Raw genomic sequence first — 14,590 nt, forward strand, 5'->3', positions numbered from 1 at the left:
TATGTCACATGAACATGAGCCATAACACCACACACTTTGCCATGAAGAAGAAAGGTAAAGAGACAAGTTACATCAGTAGTTACTGGTCTTCTCTCAGTGGAGAGCCCTATTGAAAGAACAAATTAAATGTGCTAGACAAGTCTGCAAAGTGTTTTGGTTGTTCTATAAAATAAAATTCAACATTAGAATGCTTAGTAGTTACCTGAAGAAAAAACAATGTGTGTAAATTGTCTTAACTGACAATGAATCCTGAGGAACATGAATGTTTAGTCTAATCTGTGTGATTGACCGGAGAGATGATCAGAGGGGCAGCGTTTTTACCATTACTAATATCACCAGGATAGAAGTATGGGTAGAGTTTCTCAGTGAAGCTGCAGCCAGTGAAGGAGTAGATCAGAGCAGGTACATCTATGTCATAAAAGGAGACCAGACCCTCCTCATAATCCACAAACACCCCGACCTTCTGAGGCTTCGTCTTCAGAGAGAGGAGGACAGGAGAGTCAGCAGCAGCTTGGTACTCATTTCCATTCCTCATGAATATAGTCCAGTAGCCATTCGCAGGTCTCAGTTTGATGTGTCCCTTCCTGTTGATCGATCCTCTGGCCACTCCTACATCCCACTCAGTCTTCCCTTCAACCTGGACCTCGTAGTAAAACTTCCCTGAAGAGAAGCTCTGCTTTGCTAAGACACAGGAACAAAAAGAGAATCTCTCTGGGTTACGTGGGAGTTTCTTCATTACACCACCATCATGTACTTGTTTCCCATCATGAGACAGGATGAGCCAGGCGTTTGCTGTATCAGGATCCAGAGTCACATCCACTGCAAATTGCTGGACCCTCTTCAGCTCAACATCAGCAAGCAGCTTCTCCATCTCTTTACTGAGTGTCTCCTCCAGCTGAGCCACAGCTCTCCTCACAGCCCCCTCATATGATGAGTGGATGTGGACCTCTATCCAGTCCTTGGTGTGTGGAGGAGTGTTCAGGGATGGGAAGCTTTGGATGAGGTGAATGTGGTCTTCAGTGTGTGAGAGCTGCTCCACCTCAGCGGTTCTCTTCATCAGCTCAGAGATCTCCTGTTCCAGCTCTTTGATCAAGCCTTCAGCCTGTTTCTCAGTTGTTTTCTGCTTCTCTTCGATCGTCTCAATGAGCTCAGCCTGGCCTCTCTCCACAGACTGCCTCAGAGCGGTGAAGACCTGCACACTGTCTGCTATCTCTCTGTCTGCATCCTCCTTACTGAGCTCCACTGAGTGTTTGATCTCCTGAATCTTCAGTCGTCTCTCCTGGATCTTCTTCTGAATTTCAGCCTCCGTCTTCCCCAGCTCAGCCTTCCTTCCTTCATATTCTTCTTTCAGAGGAACAAAGCGATGTGACCTGTGGTCTGACTCAGTGCAGAACTGACAGACACACATCTGGTCAGTCTTGCAGAACAGCTCCAGCGGTCTGTCATGCTTCTTACACATCCTGCCTTCCAGGTTCTCCACAGGATCCATCAGCTTGTGTCGTTTCAGGCCGCTCACTCTCTGATGAGGCTCCAGGTGAGTCTCACAGTAGGAGGCCTGACACACCAGGCAGGAATTCATGGCCTTCCGTTTGGTCCCTGTGCAGACGTCACAGGGAACTTCTCCTGGTTTGGCACTTTGTTGGTCTGGGCAGCTGCTGGCTTTCATCTGAGCTGACTTTCTGAACTGAGCAGCCATCTCAGATATGAAACTATTGACATGCAGCTCAGGTCTTCTGTCGAGAATCTTGTTACACATGGGACACTGGCACTGGACACTAACATCCCAGTGCTGTGTGATGCAGTTCTTGCAGAAGTTGTGTCCACATGGTATGGTGACTGGATCAGTGAACACATCCAGACAGATGGAGCACAGAAACTGCTCTTCAGACTGGAGACAGCTAGCAGCAGACATATCTAGACACAAGACCTGAAGGGAAAGTGTGAAATAATATTTATTACATAATTCTTGAATGACAATACCTTCAAAAGGGAAATTGAAGTTGGATTAAAAAAAATGCAAAAAAGGGACTACACTCATGTTTTATGCAGTTTTAAAGCGTCAACGAGGAGGAGAGCTAAGGTGTGTCCAATAATTTAAAAAGCTTTCATTGGCCTGTCTATAGAGACACTGTTGGGTTAATGACAATGAACTTAACTTCTTACAAGTTCAACAGCCGATTATTACGCTGCTTTCTACTGACTTTCTAATACAAACAGACCTTGGAGACAACCCATCTCGGGTCACACGATTTTATCTGACAATGGTTCATTCACCAAAAGTGCATCTCAATATATTGACTTCATTAATGAAACTCTCCTCCTATATTGAGGACACAACTGATGTCTCCATTCACACTCCTTGGTAGCCTATATGCTAATATCTCTATCATAAGTTCATGTCTGCTTTGAGACATGTCCTGCCTTATCGTAAGTTACGGAGGTAACTATGGTTCTGTGAATTCCTGGATGACTGCCAGTGGCAGTTTAACTGTGAATAATGATCTCGCGCTCCGCGACAGACGAGTGTTTTTATACCAACGTAGTCACGTACGTGACGTGGGGCACCTGCGTGTCTATAAAGGTGCGCCGTGACCCACCATACGTCATCTCAGAATCTTCTCGCACCGAAGGTTCCGAGTGACCGGCATGACTGGCAGTCATCCAGGAATTCACAGAACCATAGTTACCTCCGTAACTTACGTTCTGTTTCATTCCTTCCTGACTGCCAGTGGCAGTTTAACTGTGGATGACTTATACCTGCGGCGTCACGAGGAACCAACTCACCTACTGGTCCATCTCCGCCAATGGCAGGACTGCCGCTGCCAGCGTGGACCCTGAGGCCACGTTGATGCGGTAAAATCTGGCGAATGTGCAGGGTGCTGTCCATGACGCCGCCGCACATATCTCCGCCAGGGACACTCCCCTCATCGCTGCCCAGGACGTGGCCACACTCCTGGTCGAATGACACACAATGTTAGCGGGCGCAGGCTTCCCTGCAACGTCATAGGCTTGCTTAATTGCGTCCACAATCCAGTGGGACAGCCTCTGTTTGGACAGAGCCTGTCCCCTGTTTTTCCCGCCGTAGCAGACAAAAAGCTGCTCTGAGCGTCTGATGCTCTGCGTCGCCTCGATATACAGCCGTACCGCCCGGACGGGACATAGCGACGTGTCGCTCTCCCCTGGCTGAGATCCAGCCGGGGAAGGATGGTACGCCTCCAGCTCTATGGCCTGGTTAATGTGTGTCGGGGACAATACCTTGGGCAGGAACGCCACGTTCGGCCATAGAGTCACCCCCGAGCCATCCGCCTTCCACCGAAGGCATGTCGGGCTAATGGACAGAGCGTGGAGCTCCCCCACCCGCTTGGCCGTCGTCACTGCCAGCAGAAAAGCCGTTTTTATTGATACTGCCCTTAAGGCCATCCCCGCCATGGGCTCAAAGGGTGGCCCGCTCAGGGCCCGCAGGACCAGCGGCAGGTCCCATGCTGCCGCCCGGTGTTCTCTGGGGGGCCGCAGCCTCCTGGCACCCCGCAGGAACTGCGTCACCCAATAGTGCCGCCCCACTGGTCCGCCCTCCACATAGGCGTGACTGAGGGAGATGGCTGCCACGTGCACCTTCAAGGTCGAGGCCGCCCGGCCTGCGTCAAACAGCTCCTGCAAATACTGCAGGATCTCCTGTACAGGGCAGGAGACCGGGTCCAATGCCCCGTCCCTGCACCACGAGGAGAATGCAGCCCAACAGTTGGCATATACCGCCCTGGTGGAAGGGGCCCTCGCATTACGCAATGTCTCGCATACCGAGGGTCCGAGGCCCGTCAGGAGCGCCCGGTCCCCTTCAACGGCCACACCCAGAGCTGCAGGTGGGCCGGACACGGATGCCAAACCTCCCCGTCCAGCTGGGACAGGAGGTCCACCCTGGCCGGGAGCTGCCAGGGTTCCCCGTCCAACAGCCCGAGGATTGCCGGGAACCACAGCCTGGCTGGCCACTTGGGGGCCACCAGGAGAACCCTGTGACCCGACGCCCTCACCCTGTGAAGCGTGAGCCCTATCAGGGGGATCGGAGGGAACGCATACAGCAGACCGCTCGGCCAAGCGTTGGCGAGAGCGTCTATCCCCAGTGGGGCGCTGGTCTCCGCTAGGGAGAACCACCGCGGACAGTGAGTTGTGGATTCTGAAGCGAACAGGTCCACCCGGGCCTCTCCGTATCGATCCCACACCCGCTGCACCACCTGAGGGTGCAACCTCCATTCGCCCGGAGGCAGCTTCTGGCGTGACAGGTAGTCCGCCACCGAGTTCGCACTGCCTGGGAGGTGCATCGCTCTCAGGGAGGCCAATCGCGGATGGGCCCATGTCCACAGGCTCTGGGCTTCCCTCAAGGAGGCCAGAGACCTGGTCCCCCCGTACCGGTTGACATGGAACACCGCCGAGGTGTTGTCCGTGCGCACCAACACATGCTTGCCTCTGAGAGAAGGCAAGAAGTGCCTCAGCGCCAAGCCAATCGTCCGCAGTTCTAGGACATTTATGTGCTGCCCCCTCCACCGAGGGCACCACACCCCCTGGACTGACCTCCTCTGCCATACCGCCCCCCACCCCTGGGGCGAGGCATCCGTTGTTACGACCTCCCGCCGCGCTGGGACCGAGCCAAGAGGCACCCCGTGCAGCAGGAACGTGCTGTCCCGCCAGCGGCGGAGATGGACCAGAGGTTTGTTTGTGACCCTGATTTTGACCCACCTGTGCAGTCGAGGATCCATCTGGAGGCTGTTGAACCATCTCTGTAGCGGGCGCAGATGCAGCAGCCCCAGGGGCGTGATTGCTGCGGCCGCAGTCAACATCCCCAGCAGCCTGAGCCACGTCCGGACCGTCATGCTTGCGCCTAGGACGAAATACTGGAGCAGGCCCTGAATCCTCTCCACGCGTTCCCCCGTTGGACGCGCCCGCATTGCCACTGAGTCTAGGGCTAACCCGATGAAGGTGGTCTGTTGGGACGGGCGCAGCGAGCTTTTCTCCCAATTGACGGACATGCCCAGTGCCTCTATATGGGCAAGGACCCTGGATGTTGCGCGCTCCGCCTCCTGGAGGGAGGGGGCGCAGATCAGCCAGTCGTCTAGATATGGTAGGACCTTGAACCCTGTTAGGCAGAGTGCCGTCAAAGCCGCCCTCATGCATCTTGTAAAGATGCGAGGGGCCAGGGACAGGCCGAATGGCAGGACTGCGAACTGGTATGCCCGGCCTTGAAAGGCAAAGCGGAGGAACTTCCGATGCCCCGGGAGGATGGGGACATGGAAGTACGCATCCTTCAGATCTATGGAGGTGAACCACTCTCCGGGAGTAATGGCCTGGAGGACGTCTGCCGTCCGCAGCATCCGGAACGGGAGGACCTTCAGATGTACGTTCAGCCCCCTTAGGTCTAGGATGGGCCTGAGCGTACCGTCCTTTTTTGGTATGAGGAAATAATTCGAGTAGAACCCATCGTTCTGTGTACGTGGGTTCAATGGTGTGATCGCCCCTTTGTCCAGGAGTTTGGCTATCTCCTGTGACAAAGCTTGCCCCTTCGCGGGGTCCGTGACAAAGGTCATCCTGACCCCGGAAGGTGGTGGGGGCCGGCGGTGGAACTGCAGCCTGTAGCCTTTGGACATGGTGTCCAGGACCCATGGGTCCTGTGAATGGGCCGCCCAATAGGCCAGGTGCTGATGTGTGAATCTGCCCACCGCCGGCCCCGACCTCTCAGGCCGTGCCTGGAGGACCTCTCGCGGCTCTGGGGGGGCGCCGGTCGTAGCCGCGCCCCCGCCCACGCCCCCGGGGCGGAGGGCGCACCCCCCTGGGCTGACGCCCACTGCCAGTCGCCTCCTGGGCCTGCCCTCTTGCCTGCCCAGGCGAGTCCCAGTATCGTGAGCGCCGTGGCTCCCGCCTCTCGCTCCGTCTCCCCGAGACGTAGGCCGAGGCCGCCCCTGCGCCTCTGCTGCGCCGACCCCAGCCCTCTGAGGCCTGGTTCGACAGCTTTCTCCGTTCCAGGGCCCTTTCTGCCTCTGGCCCGAACAGCTGACCGGGCACCACCGGGAGCGTCCTCAACGTCCGCCTGCAGTCATCAGACATAGGCGCCTGGGCGAGCCACACCTGCCGACGTGCCACGACCAAGGTGGACATCACACGGCCCAGCTCCCTTGACATGAACCCGAAGGCCTGCAGGGCCGCCTCATGTGTGTGTGCCAACTCTGCCCCCTGATGCGTCGCCTGCATCATCTGGGACTGGGCAAGGAGGAGCACGGAGAGGGAGTTGCCCATCCGAGCCACCCGAGCAGCCGCCTCATATGCCTTCACCAGCAGGTCATCTGTGACCCGGCATTGTGCACTAGGACACTTGGCCTTGTCCCTCAGCGCGGCGTCCGGCGAGAGGACCAGCGAGGCTATACAATGGTCCACCGGGGGCATGCGGGCCAGGCCGTGTACCGCTGCATCCCGCATGGAGGCCAGGGTCCTGCCATCCCTCGCATGGCGCCCCCGCGTCTCCGTGTCTGCCCAGCAGCTCTTTAGTGCCTCCAGAAAGGCAGGAGAGGGCGGGACCTCAAAGGGCGGCTCCGACGGAGCCCGCCTAAAGAGTGGGTTGCTCGGCTGAACCGCCGGCACGTCGTCCAGGCCGACCCTAGCCAGGGCTGCCCGCAGTATTACCTGGAGCGGCTGGGCACCGCGCTCGGTGCCCGCCGAACTCCTGAGGGAAGTCTCTGAGCCGTCCCTGGCCTCCGTGCTTCCCCGTCTGCCCGCCAAGACTGACCGCTCCGGGGAATGATCCTCCCCGGGGTCCTCATATTCGTCCTCGCGGTCCTCTCCGCGGTCCTGGAACATGGTGTTTGACGCCGCCATTGACAGCGCGTCTTCCCTGGCCGCGCCTGCCCAGGAACCTGGGTGCGCAGTCGGCACTATCAGAGCCTTGAGTTGCTCCAACTCAGCTCGCAAGGCCTCCATGTCCTGGCGAGAGGAGGTCTCCTTCCTCGCCTTCTTCCGCGGCTTCACCTGCGTCCTGCTCTTGCGCTTCTTAGCGGCCGCAGCGGACCTAGTGCAGACCCCCGATGGTGGGAGGGTCTCCTCCGCCTTTAAGGCCGGTCGGACCCTCTCCCCACCGCGGTCCTCCCCCTCGCGCTCCTCTTGGCGCCGCTTACGGGGAGACCGCCTCGGGCTGCTGTCCACGGGTGGGCGGTGACCAAACAACCAGCCTTCCACCTCGCGCAACCGCTCCTCCCTTACGCGGAGGGGCAGGATGCCACAATTAATGCAGGGGTCAGACAGGGCCTCCCGGAGGTGACCCACCCCGAGGCAGCTGGGGCACATCTCATGGCCATCCTCCACGTGCAGCTCCACGCCACAGGAGGAACAGGCCAGCATTGTCAACGAGCCCAGAGGGTCAAGCCCGTAACTTGGAGCGGGACCTGGGACACAGTCCAGGACACGTCCGCACTGTTGTGATGAGGGCCAGGCTGGGAGATCGGAGCGGGACCTGGGACACAGTCCAGGACACGTCCGCAATGCAGCGACGAGGGCCGGGCTGGGAGCTCGGAGCGGGCCCTGGGACACAGTCCAGGACACGTCCGCGCCCCACAAGCTAACTTTACGATATAATCTAATACAGTATGATATAATACAATATTATATATAATACTCTACAATTATACAATCTAATTGTACAAAAGGCTATAGGCTATAGCTTAGAATATCTTAATATAATATAGTATAGTATAATACAGTATAGTATAATCCAATATTATCTATTTAATATATACACAATTATGCACTATGATTGCTACCACAAGGCAATATACAAGCCCGACCAGGCAACCTAGACGGGGGTAGCGTCCCACGCACACCCACGGCTAGGCCCAGCCGCCTAGGCCGGAGATAGCCCTGCTAACGGAGCTACCTCCCGGCGAGGGGAGAGGTGGTAGGCAGCCACCCACAGCCTTAGAGGACAACCCCGTTGCACTCTGACTCAAGTCACAGGCTGAGCGGAATGGCTGACTAAACACACCTTCAGGCCGTGTACCTACCTCTCCTTTGTCTGTCTCTGATCCCAAAAATGGAGAATCCGAATAACGGAGCTCCGGAGCCGCACACCTGTCGAAATACGCCAGGTTGCGAGAAGATCAAAGATGACGTATGGTGGGTCACGGCGCACCTTTATAGACACGCAGGTGCCCCACGTCACGTACGTGACTACGTTGGTATAAAAACACTCGTCTGTCGCGGAGCGCGAGATCATTATTCACAGTTAAACTGCCACTGGCAGTCAGGAAGGAATGAAACAGAACGGCTGGATATCAGGTTGTTGCTGTACTGTCTTTAACTGACTGGATCATTCACAATCACATAATTATCTTTAGGGACCAAATTTACTAACAAAAGACTGGTGTTCTTGTGGCCTCAAGTTTATCTCCGATCTATAAGTGAATGTTTTTCTGTTTTAAATTGTCTTAATAATCCTTTTTTTAATCACTGTCTTACTAATGATATTTTCTTGATATCATATTCAGTGGGAAATCAACTATTGGACTTTCATAAACAATTAAATTAAAAAAATTAGAACATTAGATTGAATTGAGTATCCCCAGGCACAGATTTTACTTTGACTTATACTACTCTAAAGATGAGAATGGTTGCTTGCTGACACGTCAACATTTTTAGGAAGAAATCATTTCATATGATCCTCCTTATCTCCATTTTGACCAGTTTCAGAGGCTCCATGTGTTACAGAGGCATTCCCTTACTGATTCCTGCTGATCTCTGGGTCAGGCTTAACAGAACACATTCAACTCATCAATATGGCCTGAGGCCTCACCTGTCAGCTGATGGCCTGATGAAGACCACGCTGCTCATGTTGGCTTGTTAATGTTGGTTTTAGCCATGCTGATAAAGGCTTTGATATTATTGGGCACTCCTAGCTCTCCTCTCTTTCACTTTAAGAGTGCCTGAAAGCAAGTGGAGTCTCTTTTTGAACTTATTTTTTCTGCTAAAATCGAAAATCGTAGACTGCACTTCAGTGAAATCTTGTCAGTTTAACGATACAGACTGAATTCCATTCCATTGTCTGCATCGGCCTACACAGTTCCAGTTTGTGTTCTTTCTTGCTCTCTGTTTAAACACAGACAATAAATATCATCTGCTGTTACTTACCGCTAGTTTTATTTTCTTTTGAGAGAAACAGAGACACTTTTCTCGACTGCAGCAAACATCGTTGTGGCGAGTTTGACTTTCTCTTTCCGGAATGTGACGTTGAAATGCTCTCTCCTCCGTTTCCTGTTGCTCCGCCCTTTTTTTGGGGGGGGGGGGGGGGGGGGGGGGGGTCAAATCAATTTGGTGATTGGTTTTTATTCTTACCACTAGAGACAGAGCTGTAGTAGTACCACAAATAATTGGCACACAACTTTATTGTGCATTTATTTTTTATGAACACATACATACATACAAACATGACATCATACAGTGTAATTTGTGATTTGGACAAACAATGGCCATACAAATATTGTGTGTTTGCCTGTCCTCTGAAGCAGTCCTGGCTGGATTAATCCTGTACTTAATATTTTAGTCTTTCCCTGCATTGTAGGCTATATTTTTTAAGTTTGATTTTTACTCAGGCTCTGGAGCTGGATCAGCGTAACGGAAGGGGTCATAGAGGTCACGTTTGAAATCATAAGGGTCAAAGTCGGGGGCTTTCTGCTCCACTGGTGCTTCAGCAACATGTTCCTCAGCTGGTGCCACCTCTTCTTTCACCACTTTCTCCTCAACGGGCGCAGCCGGTGCAGCAGTTTCTGTGATGGGGCGGGGAGGGTGGTCGATGAGGCAGTCAGGGTCCCAGTACGGGTCACAGTCGTACTCCATGCCCTTGACAGGAGGTGGAGGGGGGGGGGGGGGGGGGGGGGGTGCAGCAGCTTTCATCTCCTCCTCTGTCATGGGCCTGCAGGCCGGGTTGTGGCGCGGGTCACACAGCACCGGGACGGCGCCCGTTGGCAGGTAGACGATCTGAGGCTTGCAGAGCTTGTCGGTGGGGTTACACAGGGCGATCACCTGGGCGTCGGCCATTAATTTACAAATTGTATTATTGTACCAAAGTGACTCCCTGGACTTCTTATTAATTAAATGTATTATTATTCTAACCATAAAACCATATGAATTCATAAGACTGAACAGACACATGGATATAGTTTAGAATAGATCAGGGGTTTTCAAAGTATGAGACTGTGGGCCTCCCCCCAGGCAAAGCTTCAATTCCTGGATGCCTATGGGATCATCGTGATTGTGTTATTTGATCCCATAGACACTCAACAATTAAAGCCAAGATGGCCTCAGATTGGTGTTTGACATACTTCAGACAACACCAAATACATCAAGGTCTGTCTGAAGGCATTTATTTGTTTCGAACTCTGGGAAAGTGGGGAAAACTGTAAAAATTCCCCCAAACGACTGTATCTCTCAACTATGTTTAACCAAATCAGACACATTGAGGATATTCTATGTGATCACCTTTTGATAACTAATGTAATATTGTTTCACTTCACTGAGCGTCCCCTGAAACTGCTTGGAGCCCCCCTGGGGAGGCCCGCCTCCCACTTTGAAAACCCCTGGAATAGATCAACAGCAACTTACTAAGAACATTTCGGGTTCGGCCCCATAAATAAATGCAGCCAATGGGACAGGCCGGGCCGGGCTTGTTTTTTTTGGGCCTGATCTAAGCTCTATATTGTACTAGCAAACACTGTAACAGGAAGTAAGCTATGCACAGCCAGTGCACACCAGCACAGCAAAAGTGGCTTGGAGTGGCTGTCCACCTGCCCTGCTGCTCGCTTGGTGCTGCAGCTTGATTGGTCGTCTTGCTGTCTTTCCATTTGACATTTTGAACTTAGCCCCTCCTCATGTCGCTGTAAATGCTCTCATCCATCACCAGGTATCCCAGCATGCTTTGGAAGGAGATGACAGATGCATCCAATACTTAATGAATGAACAACTGACTAGTGTCACTGTGGTGTGCATCATGCACCGTTAGAGGAGTGAATAGAGATGTTACAATGAAACTGGAAAATGTATAGTTTTCACACACTTACTTTAATGATCAAAGAAAAACAGGATATAAAGAAACATACTGAACTCTTGTTTAACTTTAACTACCCCCCATAATAAAAACTAAATCACTTTGTCTACGTCACATGAACATGAGCCATAACACCACACATTTTGCCAAGAAGAAGAAAGGTAAAGTGACAAGTTACATCAGTTAGTACTTAGTGGGCTTCTCTTCCCTATTGAAAGAACGAATTAGTCTTAATGTGCTAGACAAGTCTGACAAGTGTTTTTGTTGTTGTTCTATAAAATAAAATTAAACATTAATGGCTAATTAGTTACCCAAAAAAACAACAACATAATAATGTGTAATTGTCTTAACTGACAATGAATCCTCCTGAGGAAAATTAATGTTTATTCTAAACTGTGTGATTGACAGGAGAGATGATCAGAGGGGTGGAGTTTTTACCACCATTATTAGGATTGGGACTGAAGTATGGGTAGAGTTTCTCAGTGAAGGTGCAGCCAGTAAAGGAGTAGATCAAAGCTGCAGCATCTACATCATAAAACGAGACTAGACCCTCCTCATAATCCACAAACACCCCGACCTTCTGAGGCTTCATCTTCAGAGAGAGGAGGACATCAGGGCCAGCAAGAGCTTTGTACTCATTTCCATTCCTCATCCATATAGTCCAGTAGCCATTCTCAGGTCTCAGTGTGATGTGTCGCTTCCTGTTGATCGACCCTCTGGCCACTCCTACATCCCAGGCAGTCTTCCCTTCAACCTGAACCTCGTAGTAAAACTTCCCTGAAGAGAAGCTCTGCTTTGCTAAGACGCTGGGACAAGAAGAAAATCTCTCTGGGTTGTCTGGGAGATTCTTCTCTACATCACCAGCATGTACTTGTTTCCCATCATGAGACAGGATGAGCCAGGGATTTGCTGTATCAGGATCGAGAGTCACATCCACTGCAAACTGCTGGACCCTCTTCAGCTCAACAGCATCAAGCAGCTTCTCCATCTCTTTACCGAGAGTCTCCTCCAGCTGAGTCACAGCTCTCCTCACAGTCCCCTCATATGATGAGTGGACACTGACCTCTGTCCAGTCCTTGGTGTGTGGAGGAGTGTTTAGGGATGGGAAGCTTTGGAGGAGGTGGAGGTGGTCTTCAGTGTGTGAGAGCTGCTCCACCTCAGTGGTTCTCTTCATCAGCTCAGATATCTCCTGTTCCAGCTCTTTGATCAAGCCTTCAGCCTGCTTCTCTGTTGTTTTCTGCTTCTCTTCAATCGTCTCAATGAGCTCAGCCTGGCCTCTCTCCACAGACTGCCTCAGAGCAGTGAAGACCTGCACACTGTCTGCTATCTCTCTCTCTGCATCTTCCTTACTGAGCTCCACTGAGTGTTTGATCTCCTGAATCTTCAGTCGTCTCTCCTGGATCTTCTGCTGAATTTCAGCCTCCGTCTTCTCCAGCTCAGTCTTCTTTTCTTCATATCCTTCTTCCAGAGGAACAATGTCATGTGACTTGTGGTCTAAAACAGTGCAGAGCGCACACACACACATCTGGTCAGTCTTGCAGAACAGCTCCAGAGGTTTATCATGCTCTTTACACATCCTGCCTTCCAGGTTCTCCACAGGATCGATCAGCTTGTGTTTTTTCAGACTTTTGATTGTCTGATGAGGTTCCAGGTGAGTCTCACAGTAGGAGGTCAGACACACCAGGCAGGAATTCATGGCCTTCCGTTTGGTCCCTGTGCAGACGTCACAGGGAACTTCTGCTGGTTTGTCACTTTGTTGGTCTGGGCAGCTGCTGGCTTTCATCTGAGCTGACTTTCTGAACTGAGCAGCCATCTCAGATATGAAAGTATTGATGCGCAGCAGAGGTCTTCTGTCAAAAACCTCTTTACACATGGGACACTGGCGCTGGACACAAACATCCCAGTGCTTTGTGATGCAGGTTTTGCAGAAGTTGTGTCCACATGGTATGGTGACTGGATCAGTGAACACATCCAGACAGATGGAGCACAGAAGCTGCTCTTCAGACTGGAGACAGCTGGCAGCAGACATATCTAGACACAAGACCTGAAGGGAAAGTGTGAAATAATATGTATTACATAATTTTTTATTGACAATACCTTCAAAAGGGAAATTTAAGTTGGATTAAAAAATGGCAAAAAAAAGGACTACACTCGCGTTTTATGCACTTTTAAAGTGTCAACGAGGAGGAGAGATAAGGCGTGTCCAATAATTTAAAAAGCTTTCATTGGCATGTCTATAGACACACTGTTGGGTTAATGACAATGAACTTAGCTTCTTACAAGTTCAACGCCTGATTATTTCTGCTTTCTACTGACTTTCTAAATATACAAACAGCCCTAGGAGACAACCCACCTCGGGTCACACTATTTTATCTGTCAATGGTTCATTCACCAAAAGTGCATCTATTGACTTCATTATACCATAATGAAACTCTCCTATATTGAAGACACAACTGATGTCTCTATTCACACTCCTTGGTAGCCTATATGCTAATATCTCTATCATAAGTTCATGTCTGCTTTGAAGCATGTCCTGCCTGATCGGCTGGATATCGGGTTGTTGCTGTAGTACTGTCTTTAACTGACTGGATCATTCACAATAATATAATTATCTTTAAGGACCAAATTTACTAACAAAAGACTGGTGTTCTTGTGGGCTCAAGTTTTTCTCCTAAGTATAAGTGACTGTTTTTCTGTTTTAAATTGTCTTAAATAATCATTTTTTATCACTGTGTCTTACTACATTGATGATATTTTCTTGATATCATACTCAGTGGAAACTCAACTATTGCACTTTCATAAACAATTAAATTCTAAGAATTACATTAAATTGTCAATTGACTATCCCCACCCAGGCACAGATTGTACTACTATTACTGACTTTACTATACAGATGAGAATTGTTGCTTGCTGACACGTCAACATTTTAGGAAAAAATCATTTCATATTGCTTATCTCCATTTTGACCAGTTTCAGAGGCTCCATGTGTGCCTTACTGATTCCTGCTGATCTCTGGGTCAGCCAGATGGGGGCGGTATTGTTTGTTTTCAAACCAAACGCAGGATTTTTTCTCATTGGCCTGAAGAAGACCATGCTGGTCATTTTTCGCCATGCTGATAAAGGCTTTGATATTATTGGGCACTCCTAGCTCCCCTCTCTTTCACTTTAAGAGTGCCTGAAAGCAAGTGGAGGAGTCTGTTTTTGGACTTATTTTTTCTGCTAAAAGCGAAAATCGTAGACTACACTTGAAATCTTGTCAGTTTAAAGACAGACTGAATTCCATTCCATTATCTGAATCGGCCTACACAGTTCCAGTTTGTGTTCTTTCTTGCTCTCTGTTTAAACACAGACAGTAAATATGATCTGCTGTTACTTACCGCTAGTTTTATTTTCTTTTGAGAGAAACAGAGACACTTTCCTCGACTGCAGCAAGCAGCAATGTTTGTTGTCGCGAGTTACTTTCTCTTTCAATTCCGGAATGTGACGTTGAAATGCTCTCTCCTCCGTTTCCTGTTGCTCCGC

At 50.8% G+C, this 14,590-nt stretch overlaps 1 protein-coding gene across 1 annotated transcript; it reads right to left on the reverse strand.

Annotated features, from left to right (window-relative positions):
- Nucleotides 1-271: 271 nt before the first annotated feature.
- Nucleotides 272-14,523, reverse strand: LOC310797341 (uncharacterized protein; the record flags this gene model as incomplete). The annotated part of the gene is made up of 6 exons (XM_083659710.1): nt 14,446-14,523; nt 11,463-13,112; nt 9,973-10,047; nt 9,614-9,864; nt 9,157-9,202; nt 272-1,927 (listed from the first exon to the last, which is right to left on the reverse strand). The coding sequence occupies exons 2-6, from the start codon at nt 13,095-13,097 to the stop codon at nt 272-274; spliced, it is 3,663 nt and encodes a 1,220-aa protein (XP_083515836.1). The 5' UTR covers nt 13,098-13,112; nt 14,446-14,523.
- Nucleotides 14,524-14,590: the final 67 nt, after the last annotated feature.

The sequence above is a fragment of the Poromitra crassiceps genome (assembly GCF_964638095.1).
Source record: "Poromitra crassiceps genome assembly, chromosome: 23".
Lineage (NCBI taxonomy): Eukaryota > Metazoa > Chordata > Actinopteri > Beryciformes > Melamphaidae > Poromitra > Poromitra crassiceps.